Source organism: Pectinophora gossypiella, chromosome 21 (assembly GCF_024362695.1).
Source record: "Pectinophora gossypiella chromosome 21, ilPecGoss1.1, whole genome shotgun sequence".
In the NCBI taxonomy this organism is placed as follows: Eukaryota; Metazoa; Arthropoda; class Insecta; order Lepidoptera; family Gelechiidae; genus Pectinophora; species Pectinophora gossypiella.
This window is the reverse complement of record NC_065424.1, coordinates 11940903-11968893: the sequence shown is the minus strand read 5'-3', so window position 1 is coordinate 11968893 and position 27991 is coordinate 11940903. Positions and strand designations below refer to the sequence as shown.

At 42.6% G+C, this 27991-nt stretch overlaps 2 protein-coding genes across 2 annotated transcripts in view; one reads left to right on the top strand and one right to left on the bottom strand.

Moving 5' to 3' along the window:
- Nucleotides 1-13: 13 nt before the first annotated feature.
- On the bottom strand, nt 14-13386 carry LOC126376510 (tRNA (cytosine(34)-C(5))-methyltransferase). The gene is made up of 14 exons (XM_050023951.1): nt 13238-13386; nt 13064-13156; nt 12355-12569; nt 10658-10835; nt 9461-9545; nt 7338-7477; nt 6267-6400; nt 5420-5607; nt 4486-4630; nt 3686-3885; nt 1984-2215; nt 1323-1489; nt 618-770; nt 14-261 (listed from the first exon to the last, which is right to left on the bottom strand). Exons 1-14 carry the CDS (start codon nt 13361-13363, stop codon nt 113-115), a joined length of 2205 nt encoding a protein of 734 aa, XP_049879908.1. The 5' UTR covers nt 13364-13386; the 3' UTR covers nt 14-112.
- A 258-nt stretch (nt 13387-13644) lies between these two features.
- Nucleotides 13645-27991, top strand: part of LOC126376468 (5-oxoprolinase) — a 31666-nt gene continuing 17319 nt past the window's right edge. The window contains exons 1-13 of the mRNA XM_050023851.1: nt 13645-13733; nt 15954-16127; nt 16557-16748; nt 18793-19084; nt 19661-19862; nt 20960-21057; nt 21561-21668; nt 22150-22302; nt 23317-23456; nt 24033-24100; nt 24790-24923; nt 26131-26282; nt 26850-26992. Of these exons, the coding sequence (XP_049879808.1) occupies nt 15960-16127; nt 16557-16748; nt 18793-19084; nt 19661-19862; nt 20960-21057; nt 21561-21668; nt 22150-22302; nt 23317-23456; nt 24033-24100; nt 24790-24923; nt 26131-26282; nt 26850-26992 (1850 nt within the window). The 5' untranslated portion in view covers nt 13645-13733; nt 15954-15959. The remainder of the gene's footprint in view (nt 13734-15953; nt 16128-16556; nt 16749-18792; nt 19085-19660; nt 19863-20959; nt 21058-21560; nt 21669-22149; nt 22303-23316; nt 23457-24032; nt 24101-24789; nt 24924-26130; nt 26283-26849; nt 26993-27991) is intronic.

Sequence of the window (27991 nt, the reverse complement as noted above, 5' to 3'; positions counted from 1 at the left end):
TACAATACAACTATTAAATCATAAATAAAAACATATATTGTCAATATTATATAATTATTCTTACATATAGTAACAATACAATTTACGACGAGTTATTAATAAATAATAATTATTATGAATTACTCGTTCCCTTCGGGGGGTCGCCGTTGGCGCTCGGGGTTTGCTCTGTAGACTCAGGGACTTCGTTCGGGGACTGCTCTGAGGTCTCAGGGACCTCGGAGTCTCCGGGCACGTCTGATGCTTTCTTGAATTTGTTGATATCTGGGGATAAAACATACATACATAAACTCAGCCCTATTTCCCACCAGGGTAAGCGGAGACTATGCCCGTACAATAAAAAATATAGTTAACGGTGCTGATTCCTGTAAACACCAAAATCCCTTCCAAAATTTTATATTGGCCGATAACCCGACGGAATTAAGGTGACAGCACACGTCAAACGGATTGCATATGAGCGAGATGCTTATTTTATTCGCTCGGGTTGTTCGTTCATTTTAAAATTAACAGTAGTTTTTTTTTTTTTCATTTTCGGCGCGAAAGAAAATGACAGGTATAACTTAAAATAAAATTAGGTGTCTGCAGGAATCGGGACCATTATGTGTTTTGAATACACTTACCAAACTTAGAATAGTCGGAACCAAGTAGCCGCAAGTAGTGTATGGTGTCAGGAGTGGCTGTGTACGCGCGCAGCGAGTGCACGCCACGCCAGCCTACCAGGGTGAGCTGTAGCCCGGCTTCGTCCTTGTACTCCAGGATGCAGCTGCCTGTCGCTGGAGGGAGGAAAATTGGTTATATAATCCTCATCGAACGCAAGAGGGAAGCCACTACCCTATTCCCATATAAAAGTAGCATGGAAAATGCTACACCGAAAGGGCGCGACTCTTAAATTGATGATGATGATGATGAATCCTCATCGGGCTCACGACCCGGAGATCCCGGGGTCGGATCTCGGTGGGGACATGTAACAAAAATCACTTTGTGATCCCTAGTTTGGTTAGGATATTATAGGCTGATCGCCTGTTTGTCCGAAAGTAAGATGTTCCGTGCTGCGGAAGGCAAGCTAATCCGTTGGTCCCGGTTACTATTTACTGATGTAAGTAAGTATTCGTTACATGAGTCACGTCAGGGGCCTTTGGCGGCTGAATAATAACCCTGAAGGCTGAAGGGTTGGTGAGGTTGGTAATCCACCTCACAACCCATACGATAGAAGAAGATTATTTTAACCAAATCTAACCAAATACATGAAATAAACTATACACAAAAATGCTTAGAACTAATCTAATCTCGAATCTGATATTTTTTAGTCTGTCCACACCACTCACCTAAATCTTTAACCAGGTTCTGCGTATGCTCGCTGAACAACTTGATCTCCGGCGGGTTGCTGGGGTTGTCGTTCTGCAACACCAGCACTAAGTCCTCCTTCAGGATGCGCAGGCGCCGCGACGCGCCGATGAACGGGGCTATGCTCTGTAGACCTTCTTGGGATAACCTGGAAAAATAAGTTCTAATAAAACCTGAGAACAGTCTCCGAGGTTTGAGAATTGGGTTCACGATCTGGAAGTCCGGGTTCAATTGCCAATGGAGACACTGTCGAAAATCACTTCGTGAGACTATTCGGAATCGGAATCATTTATTCAACGTAATTATCATGGATAAACTTGTTGAAAGGTCAATTTAATAATCTAATTCATTGCACGCTGAATCACTTACTTGTTCGAAAAAGATAATTCTATACTTCAGAAGGCACGTTAAGCACTTTGGAAAACTGGTACTCAGTGGAGACCATGTCTTGGAAAATTTAGTTTAGGACGCCCATGGACTAAATGAAATGACGACATCTGTATGCTATATTATGCTATGTTATGCTATGTTATGCTATGGTATGCTATGTTATGCTATGTCATGCTATGTCATGCTATGTCATGCTATGTCATGCTATGTTATGCTATGTTATGCTATGTTATGTTGCGTTTTCTAACGTACCTGAACGGACAAGTCATGTTCTTGTTGTCACATCTGACGAACGTCTTGACGCCAGTGTTGATGATCTTGATCCTGTCCTCGTTGTGTTTGACGACGTCCTTCACGGCCGGGGACACCAGGTATATGTTCTTCTTCTTCCCCACGTAGCACCTGGTGAGCAGGCACGTCGAGTCGAAGTCCGAGTTCAGCTCGTAGTACTCCTTGATTGACGGGAACACGTCTTCGTCGTCACCTGGAACGAAAAGCTAACGGTTGAACCACATCTGTCAACTGATAGCACTTTGAAATCAAATCAAATATTTAAATACTACATAGTTGTAAGACCGAATGTTCTTTTAAAATCCAAAACCCATTGTTTAACTATTGTGTCTGGAAATCTCGGCGTTAAGAGGTTATACATTTAGCAACAGTACAAATGGGCGGCCTTATTGCTCTGACGCAATTTCTTCCAGGCAACCGCTGCCGAGAATTTCGTATTCAGACGTTTAGTAAGAAGTAACTAATTTGTCTAGTTGGAAACTAGCCTATTGTGTATTGATCTGAAACATGTATTTTATGAAGTTAATCATGCTATCTAGACTACTTTAACCAACTAGTAACGACCTCTGTGGTCCAGTGGTTGAGCGTTGGGCTCACGATCCGGAGGTCCCGGGTTCGATTCCCGGTGAGGACATATCACAAAAATTACTTTGTGGTTCCTAGTTTGGTTAGGACATTTCTGGCTGATCACCAGATTGTTCGAAAATAAGATGATCCGTGCTTCGGAAGACACGTTAAACCGTTGGTCCCGGTTACTACTTACTGATGTAAGTAAGTAGTCGTTACTTGAGCCATGTCAGGGGCCTTTGGTGGCTCAATAGTAACCCTGACACCAGGGTTTATGAGGTTAGTCCTCCACCTCACAACCCACACGATAGAAGAAGACCAACTGGTTTTCTAGGTCAGTGAAACTATCGATAGATGAGCAACAGTACAATACTATTTCTTACTCCACCATGGGGCCGTCCATTAATCATGCGAGGCCCGAGAGGGTGGGAGGGGTCCATGAAAAATATATATATATATATAAAAAAAAAAAAATATTTTATATTTTAATATCATAAGGGGGGAGGGGGGTGTAGTAATATAAGTATTATTTAATAAGTATTTTTATTTCCAAAAATAACAAACGAAAAGTTACAATAGCAATTGATCGTACAGAGTTTTGATACAGATAGTGATTCTCTGTCCCCCAAACTAGGAAAACCTGTATTTTGGGGGGTCAGCGAGTCCGGAAAGTTATAGTGTTAAGGTATAGGACCAAGGTATAGGACCAAGGCTTATTATAATAATTATAAAATATAGCAGCATACGGAGTAAGATAAGGTAATATATCACGAGTATTTATTTTTTCGCCAAATGCGCGATACTGAACCGAAAAGCGGGGTCGTGCAATTATTTTGGTAGGTACTAAAAAATACACGTGATATAAGATAGGGGGGACCTCACCATGTATCACCAAGGGCAGGGGGGGGGGGGGGTTAAAAATGCCAAAAAAAACATCACATGATTAATGGACGGCCCCCATGTTGTCGTCGTTGTTGCTGCATGAGCAATAAGGCCGCCTATTGTGCTTTTCTGTATATGTTGTCCTTATCTCTGTATTTTGTGTCCATTGTGCTAAATAAAGTATTTTATCTATCTATCTATCTACGTCACTAACCTTTAAAGAACACGAAAGGGTCCTCCTTATAGCCGCCCATCCTCCGCTTCTTCCGCGGCGGTTCCTTCTTCTCCTCTGCCGGGGTGGATACCGGCTGGGCAGCCTCAGTAGACTCCTTCTCCCAGGGTAGAGGGGCTGTCTTCTCCAGTACAGCTACGAAGAAACCGCCCGTGTCTTGGTGGTGTGGAAGGATTCTTATACTGTCGCCGGAAATTATGAATGTCTAGTAAAAATTGTTTTATCATAGGGCTACTGCGATAAAGGGGAAATCCTAGTGCAGGGCCCGCTATTAACTTGTGTTAATTTTACTTTATTTGGTAAATAAATACTTTTTACTTTAATTTTAACAGCCTTTATTTTTTAACAGCGGTGAGCCTAACGCACTAACCGTGTGCGTCAAGCTAGCGGCCTCAAAAAAAAAATGGGCACGAAAAAATAATTTGACCATACCAAAAAATAGTACTCTTATTGAAAAAAATAGTACCTGTTGTAAAAAAATTAGTACCATCACGGTTCTGGATTTATAGCCATGTTTTATTGCACTTGCTAGCTTGACGGTGAGCGAAATTTGGCGAGAGTTAACGACAAGGTCTTTCGCTTTGATTCAAACGCCGTTGGTTCCGGCTAATAGCCGTAAAAACACCTCCACCAACCCGCAGTGGAGCAGCGTGGAGATGCTCCATACCCCCTCCGGTTGATTGAGGGGAGGCCTGTGGCCAGCAGTGGGACGTATATAGGTAATTTATGATTATATTACAAGTGCTGGGAGTCTCAAATTGTGCATGCGTGCGTGCGCTCACCATCTGTCCAGGTGATACTTGTCCGCGTCGGGCGCGGCGGGCGGGAACATCTGCGGCCGCACCACCGTCTGCCACTTCTCCGGGACATCCTCGTACTTGTCGTAGAAGACCATGTCTTTAGATGCCGGCCGCCAGTGAGACATACCTACGAAATCATGTTTTATTCATATAAGAAAACCCCCACAACACCTCCACCAACCCGCAGTGGAGCAGCGTGGTGGAGTATGCTCCGTACCCCCTCCGGTTGATTGAGGGGGAGGCCTGTGCCCAGCAGTGGGACGGGTATATGCTGTAATCCCACGGGTTATGTATAAGAAAACCAGGTATGCTCAAAAGTGACAGCTAACATTTCAAGGTTAGCCCAGCTGATGTCATCCGACCCTGCGTTGCCATTTCGTAAAAAATAAATTACCCACGACCGATGTTTTTAATTTACTTTGCAAGGAAATTTTTAACTTTTAGTAAAACATTTGCTTACAATTTTAATGATTTTTATATATGTGCCAAGTAATAGTAATTAAATACATTAGTCAGTAATTCACTTTTCAATAATAAAATTTACGTCCTTGGAATGTTGGAGATACCAACTTATTGGTAACACAGTGGTAACACTTACGTCATCAAAGCGCTTTTCTTATACCATGGTTTTATTTATTTACTATGGTATAATTTGAAAAATCCTGCCTATTTCTCCCTTCCGGTATCGCTACTGTTGACAATTCTTATTTTTTTACAGTTCCCCATACTATTTAAGTAAACAGCCTATATACGTCCCACTGCTCGGCACAGACCTTCCCTCCATCAACCGGAGGGGGGATGGGGTCATTCAATCTCTTATAATAATTTTATTGAAAAGCTATTGAATGACATTCTGAAATAAACAATTTTTATTTAACTATTGAAACTCTAAAGACCTATTTATTGTGTTAGTTACCCTTGTGGTACTTGAGTCCCGGCAGAGTATCAGCGAGGCTGACGAGGTGGAGCGAGCCCGCTGCCTCGGCCAGCATGCGGTGGAGCACAGCCTCGTTCTCCACCGGGTTGAAGGAGCAGGTGGAGTACACCAGCCTACCCCCGACGGCTAGCAGCTCGCACCCGCGCCGCAAAATACGATATTGGATACTGGAACGAGATAAAAACAATGAATTTATTTAACAGCTCATAATAAATACACACAGCATGTCAATGTTGGTCGAAGCTCTGGAATTTTAGTGTTGAAATATTCGTGGAAGTCCAGCAGGGCTATGGGATAAATTGGAACCCAAATAAAAAAAAGGGATAAATTTTGTCACGTTCATTATGTCGTTTTTTCGAATATGTGAACCGAAATAAGTCATATCGTTCTGTCAAAATCTCGTGGCACGCAAATTAGGTTTTTGTCGCAGACGGAGGGTAAAAAAGAGAAACTAGAATCACTTAGAATGAAATTATATTTTAAATCTACATTATAAAGACCTAAACCTAACTAACCTAGGTGCGAATGAGTCCGAAGTTAGGACTGCACTGAATTTTACTTAAAAACTATTTCACATTATGGCTAAATCGAGGTCACAATTTGGTGGCATTTTCGGAGGTATGTGACCTAACCTGCATTGGGCTCCCTTCGCGGGTTGGAAAGTCAAACAGGCAGTCGCTTCTGTAAAAAACCGGACCTGTCAAATCTTCAGGTTAGGTAAGCGGACCCTGTGAAAAACGGGATAATGCTAGAGAGATGATGAGAGACATGGATGGCCCATTATGCGTGTTCATAAATATTTCTACGAGAGATGACTAAAACCCACCCATGCAGGTTGTTCCCGTTGCCGGTGGACCATTTCAGCCAGATGTCTGGGTTCTTCCGTAGCGTCGCGTCTCCCGAGCACGGCACGTCACACAGGATGCGGTCGAACTTCAGCTGTTTGGTCTGTCCGGGGTTCTGACGAGCAAATACAAATATATAGTGTCCCGATTACTACTTACTCATGTAAGTACGTATTCGTTACTTGAGTCACGTCAGGGGCCTTCGGCGGCTCAATAATAACCCTGATCAATCCAGAGTGGAGCAGTGTGGTGGAGTATGCTCCATACCCCCTCCTGTTGAACGAGGGGAGGCCTGTGCCCAGCAGTGGGATGTACATAGGCTATTTATATGTATATTATGTATGTGGTGTCCTAAAAGCCACAGAGAATTCAGCAAAAATGTTACAGATTTCGAGATTTTTTAATTTTAGTACATAATGAGAGCATTATATGCACAAAATTAAAGTTGCACAAAGAGCCCTGGAGCGTTCCATGTTGGTGATGAGTATGTTGGGCGATTTGAGCGAACTAACTAGAACGTTCTCGAAACATCTCGAATATTCTAGAAATTACCAACCTAGTTTGGCGAGTTGAGGCACTTGTCCTGGTGCGCCAGGATGTTGTAGAACGTTCCAGACTCTTCTAGAAACTAACCTCAGTGTCGGTGACGGTGAGAGCGAGCAACACAGCGGAGTCATGAAGTCGAAACGCCAAGACGTCTACCAATATCAGTGTCAGTGACGGGCGGGTAATACAGCGGATTGGTGGTTGACGATGAGTATGTTGGAGTTGAGCGAACTAACTAGAACATTCTAGAAACACCTCGAATATTCTGAAAAACCTTTAGTTTAGCGAGTTGAGGCACTTGTCCTCGTGCACATGTTATAGAACATTCCAGAAACTTCTAGAACGTTCGAGAAACTAACCTCAAGTGTCGCTGACGATCAGAACGGACAACACAGCCGAGTCATATTTGGTGATGAGTATGTTGGGCCACAGGCGAGTTGAGTTGAGACACTTGTCCTGGTGCATCAGCACGTTCTGGAAGTTTCTGGAACGTTCTAGAAACTAACCTCAGTGTCGGTGACCGTGAGAGCGGGCATCACAGCGGAGTCATGGTTGGTGATGAGTATGTTGGGCGAGTTAAGCCGCTTGGCTTGATGCACCAGCATGTAGCAGCGGCTGTTGTCCACGTCATTGGCCACCACAAACCCTGCATACAAAAAACACGTAACAAAGAGAAAATTCAATCGAAAGTCTTGACTCAAATGGAATTTGAACCCGCAGCTCTCATAAAACAAAACAGACATACAGTCACGAGCAATATAATGTACCCACTTTAGGACTCTGTCGCACTAATATATTTGACACCACGCTGCTCCACTGCGGGTTGGTTGAAATGCTTTGTTACGGCTAATAACCAGGACCAAAAGCTTAACGTGCAATTACTTGATTGGATCCTGTACATGTGATACTATATGGGGATCAATAACATGAACAGTATTTGGTGGGAGTTCCGTTAAGTTTTGGAACTTCTATTTTAGAGAATTACACAGCTGAACACATTTTGATTTTAACGACCGAGGGGGGGGGAATTTAAAAAGTTGCCGTTCTAATGTATAGTGAGCTGGAGCCCTTTCATCTGCCCGGGGTATGTTTTCTTTTGTTTTATGTATACTTAAATAGGCAGTTTTCAATAATTTACCTATATAGGATAACCCCTGTAGTGATACCCGATCACTACAGGGGGACATCGACTCTGTATACCAGTGGAGCGTCGTAAACGAATTACTGTTTAATACAGCAAAGTGTTGCGTTATGACGTACAGTCGTGCACGTGAGCCTATCTGTGCGCAATATATGTTGGGTGCGGAATCCATTAACCGTGTTTCGTCTGTAAGGGATCTCGGGGTTTTGTTTGATACGCGCCTTACCTTCCACGAACACATACGAGGTCTTGCAGCTAACTGTTATCGAAGGTTGGGTTTTATTATCCGGAATGTGCAGGATTTCAATAATCCCCAGATCCTAAAGCTGATCTACACGGCTCTGGTGCGAAGCAAAATTGAATCATCGTCTACAGTATGGAATCCGTATGAGTGTACTTACGCTTTACTTCTGGAGAAAATACAGAAGGCCTTCTTGAGATTTCTCTACAAGAAAATGTATGGATACTACCCTTTCCTTTATCCAACGAAATTCCTTTTAGGAACTTTAGGGTTTAATTCTCTAGAGGTGAGGCGTAATTACACTCTATTAACAAATGCCTGCCGTACGTTACGCGGTGGTTCGGACTGCCCGGAGTTGGTGACGCAGCTGGTGAGACTGTACGTCCCCAACGTGCCCACACACAACCTGCGGCCGCGCAGCCACCCGCTGCTGGCCATGTCGGCGGCGCGCACTGTGGCGCGCACACACTCGCCACTCCTCCGTGCTGTGCACATGCTTAATGCACTCCTTGCATCAGCACCAGAGTGTGATCTGTTTGTGAGTGAGTGGACGTATGTGTGTCGCGAGTGTATGAGGTTCTGCGAGAAGATGAATGATGTGTGAAAATTAAATGTTTTTATATTGTTTATACCTAATTTTTCATAATGTTTAATTATATTATTGTTTATATTTAAAGTTTCACGGCGCATTGGCGCCTCTGCACTGTAAAGTCGTGAAATGTAAATAAATAAATAAATAATAATAGGGTATTACTGACATCGAACAGCCTCTGTGGTCCAGTGGTTGAGCATTGGGCTCACGATCTGGAGGTTCCGGGTACGAATCCCGGTGGGCACATATCAAACCAGGGACATTACAGGCGGATCACCTGACTGCCCGAAAGTAAAATGACCCGTGCTTCGAATGGCACGTTAAGCTGTTGGTCCCGGTCACTATTTACTGATGTAAGTGTGTAATCATTACATGAGACATGTCAGGGGCCTTTGGCGGCTCAGTAATAACCCTGACACCAGGGTTGCTGAGGCTGGTATTCCACCTCACAACCCACACGATAAGAAGAACCTGATGGTAAGTGACGATGTGGTCTAGGGTGGAATGATGTGTGGTATGATGGGATATGGTACATCCATTGTTTCAGCAGTGGTATCCCACCGATCAATCAGTGGATTTAGGATCCTCTTAGAGCTGTTGCGGTTGGGGATGATGGCTGCGAAATCAGGTCAAATGATGGCAGGTGGAACGTTACCTGTGGGCATTTTATCCTCATCCGCGTGTAGGAACTCGATCAGCTGTGCTGTCTTGGAGCCTGGCGCCGCACACATGTCTAGCACCTAAAACAATATTTATAATACTGTAGCAACACCAATGGATGGGGGAGCGAGACAGCACCATCTCGCCGTCGTCACCAACGCCCGAAGCGAGCTCGGAAACTCGGAACAACTGCAGCCGGGAGCTCACTTTTGTGGTTGCTTTCGAGTGTGGAGGACGTTCTCTGATAGCTCATTGCGCTCAGTTCGGTCGTACATACTATAAGCTTACGGTTATATACTTTCTTAGCAGAACATTAGTGATTTCGTTAGTTCTTCGGTCCGATTTATTTTTAAGTTTGAATGTGTTCGAGTGTAATTTTGTTAATTATAAATACAAGAAGTTAATAAGTTTAGTGTGCTTTGTTTTCAAATTCCCCGCTTCTGTTCCTTAAGAATACAATACAAGACTACATACATACAGGGTCTTAAAGACCTCGTAACGAATACTGAGGGGGATGATTCAGACCATGATTCTGAGTTAATACCAAGTGGAATTTTCCGTCGCTACTTGTATGTACCTACTTGTACGGGGTGTAAGTGACATCGTAACGAATACTGAGAGGGATGATTCAGCTTATTATTCTGAGTTAATATAAAGTGGAATTTTCCATCGCAACAATGTATAAAATTGAAAATAATTTTAAAAATCTATAAAAAAAAACATGAATTTTGCGACGGAAAATTCCACTTGATATTAACTTAGAATCATGGTCTAAATCATCTCCCTCTATATCGAGGATACTAACATCCTGTACATACAGGATAGGTCTCTCACTTTGAGGTCGCAGGTTCGCCTCCAGCACATGCCTAAACCAATGATTATAGAATTTGTTTTCGAATTCATGTTTGGATCATAAATGATTATCACGTGTTCAGCGATGAAGGAAAACATCGTAAGGAAACCCACATTTCCGAGAAATGCATTTTCGGAGGTATGTGACCTAACCTGTATTGGGTTATCCCTTTGCTTAAGCCGTTGGTCCCGGCTGCATTAGCAGTCGTTAATAACCACCAATCCGCACTGGGCCCGTGTGGTGGTTTAAGGCCCGATCTCCCTATCCATCCATAGGGAAGGCCCGTGCCCCAGCAGTGGGGACGTTTATGGGCTGATGATGATGATGATGAATACCAACCTTATGATGCGGCTTCACGTCAAGTACGACAGGTGGCAGCATAGATACGGCTTCCTGTCTCGAGACGCCGCCTGCCGCGGTCTCGGACACCAGGAAGTTGTGTAGCCTATACAGAGGTTCGCTTCGGCGGATATCTGTCCGGGACAGACGGAGTTGCCACGCTAAACCACCCGGGTACCTATGAATAGAAGAATAATCATCAACTCCCTAATCATCATCATCAATTTAAGAGCCACGCTCTTGTCGGTGTAGCATTTTCCATTCCAGTCTATCAAAGGCCAATCTTGACTTCCCTATAAGACACGACGTTAACTCCCTAATGATACCCGTTAACAGAAAAATAAGCATAAATAACTTTATATACCATACAAAACATAGAGGTCAAATGACGGTAGCCTTGAGGATATCAGTTAACTACATCTCTAAATAAATAAAAACAAACACAAACCATAGATTGCAGCGGGCTTAGCACCGTAAGCGGGCGACTCTTTCTCGCCTCGACATACGTCACCCGTCATTCTCTCGCAGTACTGCACAGAAAGAGACAGACGATCTCTGTCGCGGCAAGGAAAAAGTCGCGTGCTTACGGTGCTACGCCCGCTGTGCAGTGAAAAAAAATTATGCAATCCCGACTCGAGATCGCAAATTCGAGAATCCGCGGGATTGGAAATGTCAATCCCGCGAAATCCCGAAATTTTCGCGATCTAGTCTAGTTCATAAAAAAATGTAAAGTTAGAATGGCTGAAAACGATGAAAACTGCTTCTTTGTAGTAAGGTTAATTAAAACAAAATATTTTTTGAAAGAAAACAAAAGTTTCTTTGGAAATCAGCATAATCAAAACAAAAAGTATAACTCAAGGAGATTTCGCCCGATCCCGTCAATCTCGAATGGGATCTCGTCATATTATGCTTCGGGATTGATCCCGAAAAATTCGACGAGATCTCGCGAGATCGGAGATGGTGTAGCATTCTCCACGCTACTTTTTTTTGGGGAAAAATAGGGCAGTGGTTTCCCTCTTGCCTTCCGCCCCGCAGTATTCTGTTTGACGTGAGTGGAATGGTCGTGCGCGCACTAGGTCCAAGATAAATTATGAAATTCTGATTACTAAATAAAGATAGATCTAAAACTAACGAAAAACATTTTTTTTTTCTATTTAACTTATTTATGAATATTAATCTAGAAAAACGTAATAAGTCTGACATTTTATCACGTTTTTCTATGTCATCACAATGTGCTTCGTCATACAAATTCCGCAGTAATTTCGTGTTTTAACATTTCAAATTCAAAGCAAAATTCAAAAGCCTTTATTTACTAAAATAATACACATAATAAACTTAAATAATATACACATTAAACAGTTCTCTATTTAGCTTGTCCATTCGACACAAAGGTGCCTCCTCTAGTTATAATGTTTAGTAAAAAGTAATTGATTTGACTATTATATTGAGAGTGTTGACAAATAGCATATGAGTTCATTTGCATTTGCTGCATCTATTAATCGAAACTCTCGATATAAGTCGCGCGGCGCGCGGCGTGGTTACTGTGCAGAGCTTACAAGCTATCACTCTCACAGATAACTATACATCATTGTTTTAGGGTTACGTAGTTATTATCATAATTACAACACATAATAACGGGTTCTTACCACGCTTAAACTAACTACATCATTTTGAAAAGCACTCTAAATAAAACTCACCATGGCAGGTTGATAGGTTTAACCTCCTCTTCTTCATCAGTACCGTCCACCTTCATCTTCACATTAACAATCTCATTGAAATATGTGCTTTTGACAATGTTCATAAGACCGTTGGCTTCACACTTCGAGCCGGTAATACGGAATGCTGTCGGTAAATTCTGTTTGAGAGATACCATAAATGCCGGCCATTCTTCTTCGGGACACACTTTTTGAGCCTGAAAATTAAAAATTAGAACTTAATGTTAGATATTATTTTGTACATGTTGCATGCTGTAACATACTAATGTGATTACAGACTAATAGATGATGTGGCACTGGCTGCATTGCATTGTTTTGTAACAGTAGAACAGATCTGATAATAATCTATTGATTTATGGTAGATGAGAAAAAATATTTCATACGCATTATTTTTTTTTTAATAAGTACCTAGATTTGTATTTGAATGATAAGTGCTTATACCACGTAAGGCAGAACATTCTTCATCAGTAAAATCACTCTAGAATATCAAATAGGATTGATGGAAAAGCAGACTAAGAATAAATTATTTTCATGAAAGCAATAACCTTTAATAATAAAAAAGTTTACCTTTCTAACATTCTCATCCATTACACATAATACAAACATTCTTAAAAGACGGAAGCATAACAAATTAGAATCCTAAATGGTAATTTTTAAAGTTATATTAAAAAGTAAACAAAGTTGTTATAACCTTATAATACTCTTCAAATGCTGCATTTTCCCGCACGATATCCTCGTAGTGCCTTCGCACGTCTTCAGCAGGCTTCTCTTGGGGATTTTTCTCCTGTAAAAGTGCACAAGATCAACAAAATTACACGAAAACTATACAGAAATACACATGTTAAATTTGAACGTGTTTTTTTACCTGTTCCCTGCGTTCCCGCTTTCGCTGAGCGAATTTATTAACGTGACGATTCTTCCGGCCCATTCTCTTTAAATAAGCACCGAGTGACACTAATCTTTTCTGTATAAAACAAGAAAAAATAATCATTCAACAATAACAAGCAGTGTCGCGTTGACACACATAAAAGTGAGGTTATATTCACGATCACGTTCATTCAGCCTAGAACTCTTTTTTCGATACATCAAAACGGTGCATTAGGAGGAATTAGGTATAATATGGGGTTTATTGAGGTAAGTTTTTATTTTCATATTTGAATTTAATTCATACATATTTATTTGATCACTTAAAATCTTTAATTAAAAAATAGCATCAGTATTTTGTGCCATGGCCATGCCCATGCATGACTATTTAAAAAAACAAAAGTCAAATCTCCTTCCCTCCCCCCTGCTACCTGCTACCGACCATCTCATAGAAGTCTCGAATTTATAATCGGATAATTAGCGTAAAACATCAAAAAGTAAGTGTAATTTCCCTGTAAATATTGTAAATTACGGAGAATACATTGTAAATACAACATATATTTGATATTAGTCTCATGAGATCGCTTTTATCGCCGTAAATAAACATTCTTTCTTACATGTAAACATTTATCTCGCGAAACTTCAGCGGCAATTGACAAACGATTATCGCAGTTATGACGTTGCAATAAGAGTTATAGATGATGCGATTGGTATAATGACTGATCTATTATCAATTCAGTGTACAAATGTGATAATGATAACTGATAAGAAGTGAAGTGACAGTAGATATTTGAAATAAGTACCTTATCTTTGTTCTGTGGTGGGCCGTCTCCGGGAATTTTCACGTTTTAGGAATGTTCCCGGCAGCAAAAAGGCGCAAAACTTATATACCTACTTAAAAGTGCTTTTTTTTTTTAAGACACGTCAGGGTCCTTTGGCGGCTCAATTATAACTCCGACACCAGGGTTGATGAGGCTGGTATTCCACCTCACAACCCACACGATAAGAAGAGAAGTGCTTTATTACCTAACTTTTAAGCATATAACACCAGAGTACGAGAAAGAAGAATTTAAAAAAGAAAAGCAGCCAGTGTCCTTACTGTTAAAGAGTTTTTACATTCCCAGTTTTGACAGATCTATTGTGACCTTAAATCCCTACATTTAAATATCCTCCTCTAGACCGATCCGTTCGAATAGATCCAACGTCTTTTTGGGAGAAAGCTCCATGACTTCCTGGGGGTCCATTATGTGGCCCCCAAGTGTACGGCTTCTACTATGTATGAGAGCCTCACAGCTGCATAGCAGATGTAGTGGCGTCTCATCTTCCCCTAAGCAGAATCTGCATAGAGGAGACTCGGTCAGCTCCATTTTGTGTAGGTGCTTATTGAGTCTACAATGCCCTGTGAGGGCCCGTATCAACAACCTAACCTGCCCCCTAGTGAGAGTAAGGATTTTTGATGATAATTTCTTAGAAAAAGGTCTAATCAGCTGCTTTGAATGTTTTAGGCCAACTGAGTTGTACCAAAATTTCTTGGATTCATTTCCTAGTCGCACCCCCAGATGAAATCTAGAAGTGCTTTTCGAGATCCCGCAGAAGGGTTCGGGTCCGGTTAAACTTGTGCCCGATCCCTCCCTTGCGAGTTCGTCAGCAATTTCATTGCCCTTAATGTTAGAGTGCCCTGGGACCCAGCCTAGTGTTACCGAGTTTGAGGCCCCCAACTTATTTAGACTATCAATACACTCTAGAGTGAGTAATGAGTCTACTTCAGACGCCGCCACCGCCTTAAGGGCAGCCTGCCATTTCTTATTACTTGTGTACATAATTATTCAAAAGTACAATGTAATGGCAGAAGCATATGTAAAAATAATTTTATTGTAGTGTGATATTTGGTACAGTCACGAGTACTAATTTGTACCACACACACACACACACACACACACACACTTACACACACACACACACGTTACGTATACACTTTGAAACCATGTCACATTAACTTTTTTGACAAATTAAACCGTAAATCTCGTTAAATGTCAAATATGATAGTGCGACAGGGTTCTAAAGTTTTTTTTTTTTTTTTTTTTTGAGTTATATCTGCAATCAGTAAGCGTCCGTTTGTGTTACTATGAACAGATGAGCTGAAGGGAAACTTAAGTTTATGAGAGACATATCCACTGACATGTCCTCAGCAATTAGCAGGGGACCTGCTTCAATAATGAGGTGATTCAGAAACTTTAATCCATTTCCGTCTCCATGATAGGCCGTCTTTTAAGACGACGGATTTGGTTCATTTGCAGGAGCTCCTGAGCGAGGTGGTTGGGATGTTGCTCAAGGCGAGTTCTGTAGATTTTGCTCAGGTTATCAATCTCTTGTTTGACAGTGAGAACATTTAAATGGTGATGAATTTCATTATTGGTCACAAACCAGGGAGCGGTAGGGTTCTAAAGTGGGTACATGATATTGCTCATGACTGTACACATTATGTATAGAATTCTGTTGCTACCTATATTGCTTCTATTTATTGTGATCAGAATAATAATGGGTGGAAGATGTAATTCGCGGTTCTTGAGATACAGCCTGGTCACAGACAGACAGACATGCAGACTATGAAGTCTTAGTAAGAGTCTTGTTTTTACCTTTTAGGTACAGAACCCAAAAAAACATGTTTTAAAATGTGCAACTTCACTTTATGAACGTCTTCTTCGCTCTTATTTTAGAATACGATGGACAAACCTAAAGGATTCCAGTTTGCAATAGACCGAGGCGGCACATTCACGGATGTACTGGCTCGCTGCCCTGACGGCAGAGTGAGGGTCATGAAACTCCTCTCCGTAGACCCTCAGAACTACGATGATGCTCCCAGAGAAGCCATCAGGAGGATACTACAGGAAGTTAGTATTTTTGTTTATCTATCTATTTTCTTATTTGTAGCTGCATCGTTCAGAAACTATGATTCTGCCAATGTCAAGGTTCAAGAGAAAAATACAAAAATATATATATATAATTTTGATCGATTAAATTTAAATAATATTTAAAAAAAAATAGTATTTTTGTTTAAGTGGTGTGTATAATTATTTATAAATACTCCAAATTAAGAGGAAATTTTGCAGATTATACTGCCACAACCCCCTCCCACCTGCCCTCTCTCCCCCCTCCTCACCCCACCGCCTCTCTCCCGTTCTCTAGACCCCCCCGCCCCACCCCCTACTCCTAGTCTTAACAACCCCACAAAAAAAGAAAAAGAAGAATACCGTATTTAGTGGACTTCTTTCTTCGCCTTTTACCGGTAGACTATTCATGTTCCGACTCTTTTCTTTCAGGAAACCGGCAATGCGTTAGACAAGGATGGCAACGTGAACTCGGCTCTTATTGAGTCCATTCGTATGGGCACCACAGTTGCAACGAATGCTTTGCTGGAGAGGAAGGGAGCTAAAATGGCCCTGGTCATCAATAAGGGGTTCAAAGACCTACTGTACATCGGTAATCAGGCTAGACCAAATATTTTTCAGTTGGTAAGTGGATTTGAACAATACTTCAGGGCTCAACAAGTCTACCAATTATCATCATCTTCTATCGTGTGGGTTGTGATGATGACCAACCTTTTCAACCCTGGTGTCAGGGTTATTATTGAGCCGCCAAAGGCCCCTGACATGACTCAAGTAAAACTACGTACTTGCATCAGTAAGGAGTAACCGGGAACAACAGCTTAACATGCAATCCGAAGCAAAGATCATCTTGCTTCTGGAGAATCAGGTGATCAGCCTGCAATGTCCTAACCAAACTAGGTGTACAAAGTGATTTGTCCCCACCGGGGTTCGAACCCGTCTTCAGTGACATCGTAAGGAATACTGAGGGGGATGATTCCGAAAATGATTCTGAGTAAATATCAATTGGAATTTCCCGTCGATGGACGATGCACTAGCACCCTATATATGTTGTGTTGCCAATGTGTTCTGTTGATTCTAATGTAAAAAACCTTTTCGAGGGTTAAGGCCGTATTGACGTAATTCATCTGAAAATAATTGCAATTTGACATTTGCGCGTATAAGCGTAAGCGCGCAATTTCAACAAATGTCAAATGACTCTTAACCGACGAGCATGCATTAAGTCTTTCCGAATACATTCCGCTTAGGGACGGTACTGAAAGTATCGGCGTCCGAAGGACGTAATATACGATCCCGCCGACCCGATTACTCTAGCCACAGAGGCGGCCAATCAGCTCGCGACACCCGACCGACGTGGTCGACGATTTCCATCAATCAGCGCTTATCGCTATCGACCCACTGGGGTCGATTAATCCTTTAAATATTCTTCCTCTCAGACGATGCCCTGAGCCGAGGTTTGCGCCCAACTGGGCACCCTCAGGCCTGTTGTCTTAAACGTTGTACCAAATGAGAGCCTTAAGCGCTCCCCATTCGTCCGGCCAAGTAGTTAATGCCATCTGCGGCAAATCACGTCAAAAAAAAGCTTTAAGTCTTTGATGAGAGTGGAAGAAGCGAAAGTGGTGTGTCAGGATCATAGTAAGTGGAATTCCGTGGTCTCTGCGTACCCCACCGGGAAATAGGCCAGATTTTATGTATGTAGTATTGCCTGCTTTAAAACACATAATAACGGGATTACCAGTCATTAATCCCGTGATCATGGCACTTGCAACAGTGTCGAAATATCGGGAGTCTCATATATCCCTGATTGAGACGCGGTAAGAACCCGTTATTATGTGTTTTAATTATGATAATGACGGCCTCTGTGGTCCAGTGGTTGAGCGTTGGACTCACGATCCGGAGGCCCCGGGTTCGAATCCCGGTGGGGACATATATCACAAAATTCACTTTGTGATCCCTAGTTTGGTTAGGACATTACATGCTGATCACCTGATTGTCCGAAAGTAAGATGATCCGTGCTTCGGAAGGCACGCTAAGCCGTTGGTCCCGGTTACTACTTACTGATGTAAGTAAGTAGTCGTTACATGAGCCATGTCAGGGGCCTTTGGCGGCTCAATAGTAACCCTGACACCAGGGTTGATGAGGCTAGTATTCCACCTCACAACCCACACGATAAGAAGAAGAAGAGATTATGATAATGGTGCTAATTCCTGTAAATACCATCTAATTTCATTTTAAGGTATATCTGTCATTTTCTTATCCGCCGTAAAGGAAAGGGACGGGTAATCGACAAGCATAAAATTTATGGAACACACGTCAATTTTAAGCAAGCACAAATCTAATACAACCGTCTAAAAATTTTATATTGGCCAATAACCCGACATAATAATGTGTTGACAGCACACGTCAAACGGTGTGCATACCAGCGAGATGCTTTTTGATTCGCACGGGTTATTCATTCATTTACTCATTCTTCCTAAAATTAAGAGCTGTCAATCATCCGTCTCTTTCCTTTTCGGCAGATAAGAAAATGACAGGTATAACTTAAAGTAAAATTAGGAGGTGTCTACAGGAATCGGGGCCAATATGTGTTTTAATTTTGATAATAACCGCGTACACCTAAAACAATTGCCTGAAGATGAATTGCTTCAATGTGGCCTCTTTAACCGCCCAGGACATAAAACGACCAGGAGTACTGTACACAGAAGTAGTTGAAGTGGACTGCAGAGTGATACCAGCATTGGAAACCCGTTGCCAACTGGACAAAACAAAGTACAACTGGAAGAAAGTCACAGGAACCACCAATGAGAAGATGCTCATAGTCAAAGACGTTGATGAGGAAGCAGTGAAGCGAGATCTGATGCCTCTAAGAGAGAAAGGGATAGATAGCATTGCCGTTGTTCTAGCTCATAGTTACACACACCATGAGCATGAGTTGAGGATTGGGAAGATTGCTACTGAGTTAGGTGAGTGTCTTTTTCTTTTGTGCAACATAATCCAATTACAAAGACAATACCGGGTTCGAATCCCGGTGGGGACATATCACAAAAACACATTGTGGTCCCTAGTTTGGTTAGGACATTACAGGCTGATCACCTGATTGTCCGAAAGTAAGATGATCCGTGCTTCGGAAGGCACGTTAAGCCGTTGGTCCCGGTTACTATTTACTGATGTAAGTGAGTAATCGTTACATGAGCCTTTGGCAGCTCAATCATAACCCTGACACCATGGTTGATAGGGTTGGTATTCCACCTCACAACCCACACGACAGAAGAAGAAGATCAACTCCTGCGGGCCAAGCACCGTAAGCACGCGACTCGTTCTCGCCGCGACAGAGATCTTCTGTCTCTTTCTGTGCAGTACTGTGTGAGAGTGATGGGTGACGTATGTCGAGGCGAGAAAGAGTCGCGCGCTTACGGTGCTAAGCCGGCAAGTGTCAGGGTTATTATGAATGCAATCCACCAAGGAGGTTGGTAACCTCACAACCACATCACTATACACAATAGAAGATCACACTACCTGTGGATTTTCCCCCGTTGCAGGCTTCAAGCAGGTCTCTCTCTCACACGCCATTACGTCGATGGTCCGCATGGTTCCTCGCGGCTTCACGGCGGCGGCAGATGCATATCTTACGCCGCACATCCAGGAGTACGTGCGGGGCTTCGCTGGCGGATTCACCGACGGCCTGAAGCGCTCCAACGTGCTCTTCATGCAGTCAGACGGCGGACTCACGCCTATGGAGCTGTAAGATATTGCAGACCCCTCCTAATTTTATTTTAAGTTATACCCATCATTTATCCGCCGAAAAGGAAAGGAACGGATGATTGACAACTGGAGGGTTAAAATGGCCACATCGAAGCAATTCATCTAAAAAAGCAATATTGCAAATTGACATTTGCGCATATAAAAGTAAGTGCGCAATGCAATCAAATGTCAAATAGCAATATTGCTTTCTTAGATGAATTGCTTCGATGTGGCCACAACGCCACAGTTAATTTTAAAATGAACTGAATAACCAGGGCGAATGAAATAGGCTTCTCGCTCATATGCAATCCGTGTGACGTGTGCTGTCAACTTAACTCTGTCGGGTTATTGGCCAATATAAAATTTTGTAAGGGTTTTTTTTTTCTGCCTAAACTTGATGTGCCATAAAATGCCACTCATGTTTTTTTGGTTATTTAAATTATTTTCAATTCCTTGATATCAATTCAGAATAATGTTTTGAATCATTTCTGAAAGTTTTTGTTACTATATCACTAACACCCTGCATATACATACATAAACTTGCGCCCGTAATTCTTATTAGGGTGGGCAGAGCCACAAGTTGATAATAAAAGACAACTTGTAGCATCTGTTGATACGAAATTCAAAATGGCGAAAAATCTAGGTGGCCGCTGTTCAAATTGTTTGTGACACTAAAAATCCAAAATGGCGGAGAAATCATCATCATCATCACCAGCCCATTAACGTCCCCACTGCAGGGGCACGGGCCTTCCCTATGGATGGATAGGGAGATCGGGCCTTAAACTACCACGCGGGCCCAGTGCGGATTGGTGGTTATTAACGACTGCTAATGCAGCCGGGACCAACGGCTTAACGTGCCTTCCGAAGCACGGAGGAGCTCGATATGAAATTTTTTTTTATTATTTTTTATGGTCACCCATCCTAAGACCGGCCTTTGCGAAAGTTGCTTAACTTCAACAATCGCAGACCGAGCGCATTTACCGCTGCGCCACCGAGCTCCTCATCAGGCGGAGAAATACCAGAAGTCTTTTGCTAAAGGCGAAGCAACTTTAGTAAGTAATATACCTAAGGGAAGATGTTTCTTGTAAATGTTTCAGATTCAATGGATCCCGCGCAATATTATCGGGCCCAGCGGGCGGGGTGGTGGGATACGCTATGACTTCCTACCAAAAGGAAACTGACCTACCCGTCATTGGTAAATTTATAATAAATATCCAAGATACTTTGCAAGGAAATTTTGAATGTTTTGTGTAAGATTTGCTTACAGTTTTATTTATGTGACAAGTAATAGTAATAAATACATTAGTCAGTAATTTACTTAATTTTCAATATAAAAATTTACGTCCTTGGAATGTTGGAGATACCAATTTATTCGTAACATAGTGGCAACACTTACGTCATCAAAGGGCTAGCAATGGCGGCTTGTCATAGGATTAAGTATACCTGGGGGCTTAGCACCGTACGTGACTCTTTCTCGCCGCGACAGAGATCATCTGTCTCTTTCTGAGCAGTACTGTGAGAGAGTGACGGGCGACGTATGTCGAGGCGAGAAAGAGTCGCGTGCTTACGGTGCTAAGCTCGCTGGTCTTCATATACCATGGATTGAAGGATAATAAAGTGGGTTATTAAATAAGTGTCCTACCTAAGGTCTCCACGTGCAGCAATGTTAAAGAAGTTATTATTATTATGTTTGTCCAGGGTTTGACATGGGCGGGACATCGACCGACGTATCCCGGTACGCGGGCTCGCTGGAGCACGTGCACGAGGCCACCACGGCCGGGGTCACCATACAGGCGCCGCAGCTGGGTATAGATCACTTACTACATTATATTATTCAATTCGTCATTCATTCATTATATATTTTTTATTTAAATGAATAAAAGTAGACCTTCTATGTGTGTATAGGTGCAAATTAGCGTGCTTAATGTGCGTGCGTGCGTACGTGCGTGAGTGCGTGCGTTTGTGGGTGCGAGCGTGCGTGCGTGCATGCTCACTCACACTTTGAAATTTTGTTTTGTTGTTGTATTTTTTTATTTTTTTTGCAACCTCCGCATTTTTACGAGTTTACAGTATCCTTTTCTTGTTAATCTTACCATGTAATATGTGGATAGCTGTAACTGGTCTCACGTATTGTAAATGAAACCAGAGTGAACAAGCGCCTTCGGGCAAGCCTGGGGCCAAGAGGAAACCCATCAAAAGTAAAAAAAAACATGCGTACGACAAATTATTATCTTTGATCTAGGACCCAATTATTATTTTTAACATAAATAATTTTAAATGTGTCCAGATATAAACACGGTGGCGGCCGGCGGCGGGTCGGTGCTGGCGTTCCGCTCGGGACTGCTGGCGTGCGGGCCGGAGTCCGCGGGCGCCGCCCCCGGGCCCGCCTGCTACAGGAAGGGGGGGCCGCTAGCCGTCACTGACGCCAACTTGTTGCTGGGTAACTACAAACGTATTTCACAAAACGTCCTAAGTGCCTCTTTTAAAAATTTCCATTCTGATGTAAATTTCTTCAACAAAAACTCAGATTTTTTCAATTAATTTCAACCTGGGTTATAATTTTATCAGAAATCAGAATCATTTATTCAACGTAATTATCATAGATAAACCTGTTGAAGGTCAATGTAACATTTTTGAATTTACGTCATTCCGCAAGGTGTTATGGCTGAGGAGAAGAAATGACAAGAAACTGCAACAGCAACACATCTTTTAATTCAATGAGGGTATACATTACACGTTATTTAATAATAACTAGAGGAACACATTTAATACCAGACATAAATTATAACATACACAACAGCTCCAGGCTTTAAATCCAAGTAGCAAAATATATACGTTTTAAATAGACCCGTTCCCCCCCCCCGAAGGGTAGGAAACGGGTATTTAGGTTTCAGCCGAAGCTTGACCCACTAAGATTTTAGCTGTAGCCGGCTTGTGAGAGTACTGACAAGCAAGCCACCAACCGGCAATGGCGGTGACGACAGCTAGGGAGTCACGTGACCAAAACAATATGGAACTGAAGGTGAAACACACTGCAACGGCGCGAAATTCGGGGGGAGGGGGTAATCAAGTGGGTCAAGCGAAGGCTCGAACACCTAAATGATGATATTGTCTTGTTTTTGTGCGTGCCCACACCCCAGACACTTATACAAACAACCTCGTTTTACACAGACACTACACATTGACATTACACGCGCATGCATTGCACGTGCATTATTTGCATTGGCATTATCGTACACGCGCATCTGTGTGTGTGACGTCTGGCGCCATACGATTCAAGTCTAAACTATGTTCGAGAGGGGGTGAGGTAAACTGACGCTGGTGGGGAGCGGAGAGTTGCCGTTCTATACGTAGTATTATTCCTTATTTTATGGTGTGGCGTCCTTTCAATTTCCTCCCTATCCAAATGATATTAATAAAAACCTGTTATAAATCCCAGCATATATGCTTCCAGGCCGCTTGCTGCCGGAGTACTTCCCCAAGATATTTGGGCCTACGGAAAAGGAGCCTCTGGACCGAGCAGCGACGGTCGCCGCCTTCACCAGAATGACTGATGAGATCAACGCTTTTCTCAGACAAGATGGCGGGAAACAGGTTCGCTATTCACATCAGCCTGTAGAAGTGTCAAAAGCCGTCTAAGGAGGAAATCCGAAAGTTATTTATTGTTATGGTTTTCCCCGAAGGGCAAGGCAAAGGGAACTATGCCTATACAGCCATGTCTTATGTATTTTTTTTCTTAACGATGATTAATGAAATGATGAAAGGTGATGACGATGAATGATGAAACGTAACCCCCACCCTCGGAGCAGACTCCTACTCCGAACCCCAAAACGAATTACTTCAAAAGACCGCATAAACTTACGAGTTATAAAGCGGCTTGTTGGCACGAAGCGAAAATAGATAGCTACACTTTGTTTATTGAATATTCTGATATAATAATACTATCGCGAATGTTTTCCGACTAACTTAATGCGATCATTAACCACAAAACATCACTTCGTATTAATTATTTAGATTATTCAATGAAGAAAGCGATACGGCTCACCACGTATCACGTTGGTCTAACAGAAAACTCATGTAAGTGTGGGTACTTAGTTCATCTTGCGATGGATGTGCCTCTGACTACCCCAATTGGGAATATAAGGCGACAAATTGATGTTATTGTTTCAGATGACGACAGAAGAAGTCGCAATGGGATTTATCAATGTTGCCAACGAAGCGATGTGTCGGCCAATCCGGTAATTTGTTTTCTTTCTTTAAATTATACCTCTTAATTTTATTTTAAGTTATACCTGTCATTTTCTTGCGGCCCAGTTGAGCCGTGGTAGCCCAGTTTGCAAAACGCTTGCCCCTCTCACTTTGAGGTCGCAGGTTCGTATCAAGCACAGGCCTAAAACAATGATTGTCGAATTTGTTTTCGAATTCATGTTTGGATCATAAATGATTATCACGTGTTCAGCGGTGAAGGAAAACCCACATTCCCGAGAAATGCATTTTCGGAGGTATGTGACCTAACCTGTATTGGGCTGGTTTTCCCTTCGTGAGTTGGAAGGTCAGACAGGCAGTCGCTTCTGTAAAAAGTCGGACCTGTCAAATCTTCAGGTTAAGTAAGCGGACCTTGTGAAAAACGGCATAACGCTAGGGAGATGATGATCTCTCTCTCTATTTAAGAGCTGCGCTCTTGTCGGTGGAGTAATCGCCATTCCTCTCTTCTTCCCGCCGAGTCCACCTCCTGATACGACACGACCTGTACCTTCTCTTTTGTTTCATAAATGTTCTCCTAGGTCTACCCCTTCCTCTCTTCCCAACCTAAAGAAAAAGCATAGCTTTTTTCTTTCTTTTTTAAGATGATAATATACCTGGCTTTTTCTTATCCGCCGAAAAGGAAAGAGACGGATGATTGACAGCTGGTAATGTTGCCCTGCAGTGCGCTGACGACGGCGCGCGGCCACGACGCGTCCCGCCACGCGCTGGCGTGCTTCGGCGGCGCGGGCGGCCAGCACGCGTGCGCCGTGGCCCGGCAGCTGGGCATCTCCACCGTACTCGTGCACAAATACGCCGGTCAGTACTTACACTTGCAACACCGCGTTTTAAAAACTTTCACGGGAAACGGATTTCAGAATACGTTGTACCCGACTTCATAAACAAACTGCCTAAAGAGATGAAATACACTATAAGGTTATTCTATGCTATAAGCATGGTACAAGAACACCAGCCGGGTCTGCACGCCAACGATATTGAGCGCTTCGACCAATAAACGATACGAATGCTGTCTACGTAGACGGCCGTCAAACGGCTATTGGTCGAAGGCCTCGATATAATTCGCGCCGCGCGCGGCGCGGTTACCGTGCAGAGCCTACAGGTATGCTCAAAAGTGACAGCTAACATTTCAAGGTTAGCCCAGCTGACGTCACCCCGCCCTGTATTGCCATTTCATAAAAAAATAATTACCCACGACCAATGTTTTTATATTTACTTTGCAAGAAAATTTTGAACTTTTAGTAAAAGAGTTACGTATAAATAATAAAAAAAAAATTAAAGACATTAGTCTGTAATTCACTTTGAAGTGTCTGGGGTGTTAAAAACATAGCTCTAGTAATTAAAGAAGAAATATTGAAACAATTAATAATTATACACAATTAAGCGCATCCTGTATACAACACTTTCAAAACTTTTTAGCTGTTGGACGCGATGACGTCAGTACTAGCGTTCATCATACGATGGATGTACCTCTGACTACCCCAATAGGGTTATAGTCGTGAGCGGTATGTTATGTTTTGTGCACATTTCGGTCCCACTAGCTATGCTCCGGCGGCATTTCTCTATAATAAGAACTCTCTGATATAATCTTCTTGCCCTCAAATCCCCTGGTAGTTGCGGCTTCCAAAAACATCCCGCTTAGGGACGGTACTGAAAAGTGTCGGCGTCCGAAGGACGTCATATACGATCCCGACGACCCGATCACTCTAGCCATAGAGGCAGCCAATCAGCTCGTGACACCAAACACTTCAGGACCCCGATACCGACCCCGCCGGCATGGTCGACGATTTCCCTCATTTAGCGCTTATCGCTATTCTTTCAAATATTTTTCCTCTCAGACGACGCCCTGAGCCGAGGTTCGCGCCCAACTGGACACCCTCAGGCTGTTGTCTTAATCGTTGTACCTGATGAGAGCCTTCAGCGCTCCCCATTTGTCCGGCCAAGTAGTTAATGCCATCTGCGGCAAATCTACAATAAGTCACGTCAAAAAAAAATCTTCTTGCTCCAGGTATCCTGTCAGCGTACGGCATGGCGCTTGCGCACATAGTGCATGAAGCGCAGGAGCCGAGTGCGGCGGTGTACTGTCCCGAGCAGTTCGCTGTGCTCGACGAGCGGCTCGACGTACTGGCTGCTGTGTGCCGGGATAAACTGCGGAGCCAGGTGGGTACTAGCATGACTGGGGACTTAAAATGGCCACATCGAAGCAATTCATGTAAGAGTCTTCAGTTAAAGTAAATTAAATTCACCTTTTTTAAGGTTATGTATACGTTTTTACAATAAAATACGAGACAGTATTTTGAATTTGCCAGAAAATAAATTTAAATCTTAAGTGAAGCTTACTTTATGTACCAAAGCTTGTACATAAAGCTTGCTTGTTGCTTGTATGTTGTGCTTGTTGTTGCTTGATTAATGATTACCTAAATGATAAAAATGTCTGCTATTAAATGTATTCCGCTAGTTATTAAATAATGTGTAATGTATACCCTCAACATTGATTTAAAAGATCCATTATACACATAACAAGTTGTTATAATACATACATTACAAGTTACGGTATACATTACAAGTGATTTAATAACTAGCGGAATACATTTTTAATACTTTCTTTCTTACTTCTCCTCAGCCATAACACCTTGCGAAATCACGTAGATTCAAAAATGTTAAATTGAGCTTCAACAAATTTTTCATAATTCGTCTTTGATCTAGTGAAATATCCTGTTTCTACAGGGGATCCCAGACTCGCGCATAGTATGCGAGCCATACCTGCACCTGCGTTACGCGGGCACCGACTGCGCGCTGATGGTGGCACCCCTGCCACGGAAAGACCAAGGGATGCTGCATGGCGACTTCTACACGGCGTTTGTTAACAGGTTAGGGTCACTTCCCAGACATCATCATCACTTCAAATCAAAGCAAAAACACACATACACACGCACACACACACACGCACGCACGCACGCACGCACGCACGCACACACACACACACACACACACACACACACACACACACACACACACACACACACACACACACACACACACACACACACACACACACACACACACACACACACACACACACACACACACACACACACACACACACGCTCAATGTTTATTTATATAAATGTAACCTTAATTTCTTTGATTTTTGAAATTGTTTCCACAAATATGTACGACGGAACCCTGCCTACCAAGTCACAAGTTTTCCACTTAGTTTGGAAGTCAGTGGACCATGCTTTCCAGTTAAAAATAAGCTCAATGTACTAAACATTGTTACTGTAACTGTTGACAATAAATTATTTATTTATTTTTATTTACATATCTAAGAGCCACGCTCTTCTCGGTGTAGCATTCCTCTCCGTGCCACTTTTTAGGGAAATATAGGGCAGTGGTTTCCCTCTTGCCTTCTGCCCAACACTTCTGCACTTCCCAGACAGCCCGTACGAAAATCTCATTACCGTGTGTCGCCTAACGCTTAAGTGCGAGTGCGCGCTTTCTCCTATTTCTAAACGACTTTATGAGCGAGCGAGGTCGCCGTCGGCGCCCGATACGAATTGGTGCGGGGGGAAGAGTTACCGCTCTGATTCGTATTCCTATCATCATTGGCCTTATATGTCTGTTTCAGACGATTTATGACGTCATTGCCTCGAAGAAAGTGGCTGTGCAAGCCAATCCTAATTTTACTTTTTGATTTATTTTCGATTTTTATTTATGAAATAAGTAACAATGAGTACGACGTTTGACCGCTTTTACTAGTGACGTCACAGGACAGTATTTCCATACATTTTTTTTTTGTTTATCCCCGAAGGGTAAGGCAAAGAGAACTATGCCCATACAGCCATGTCTTACGTATTTTTTTCTTGATA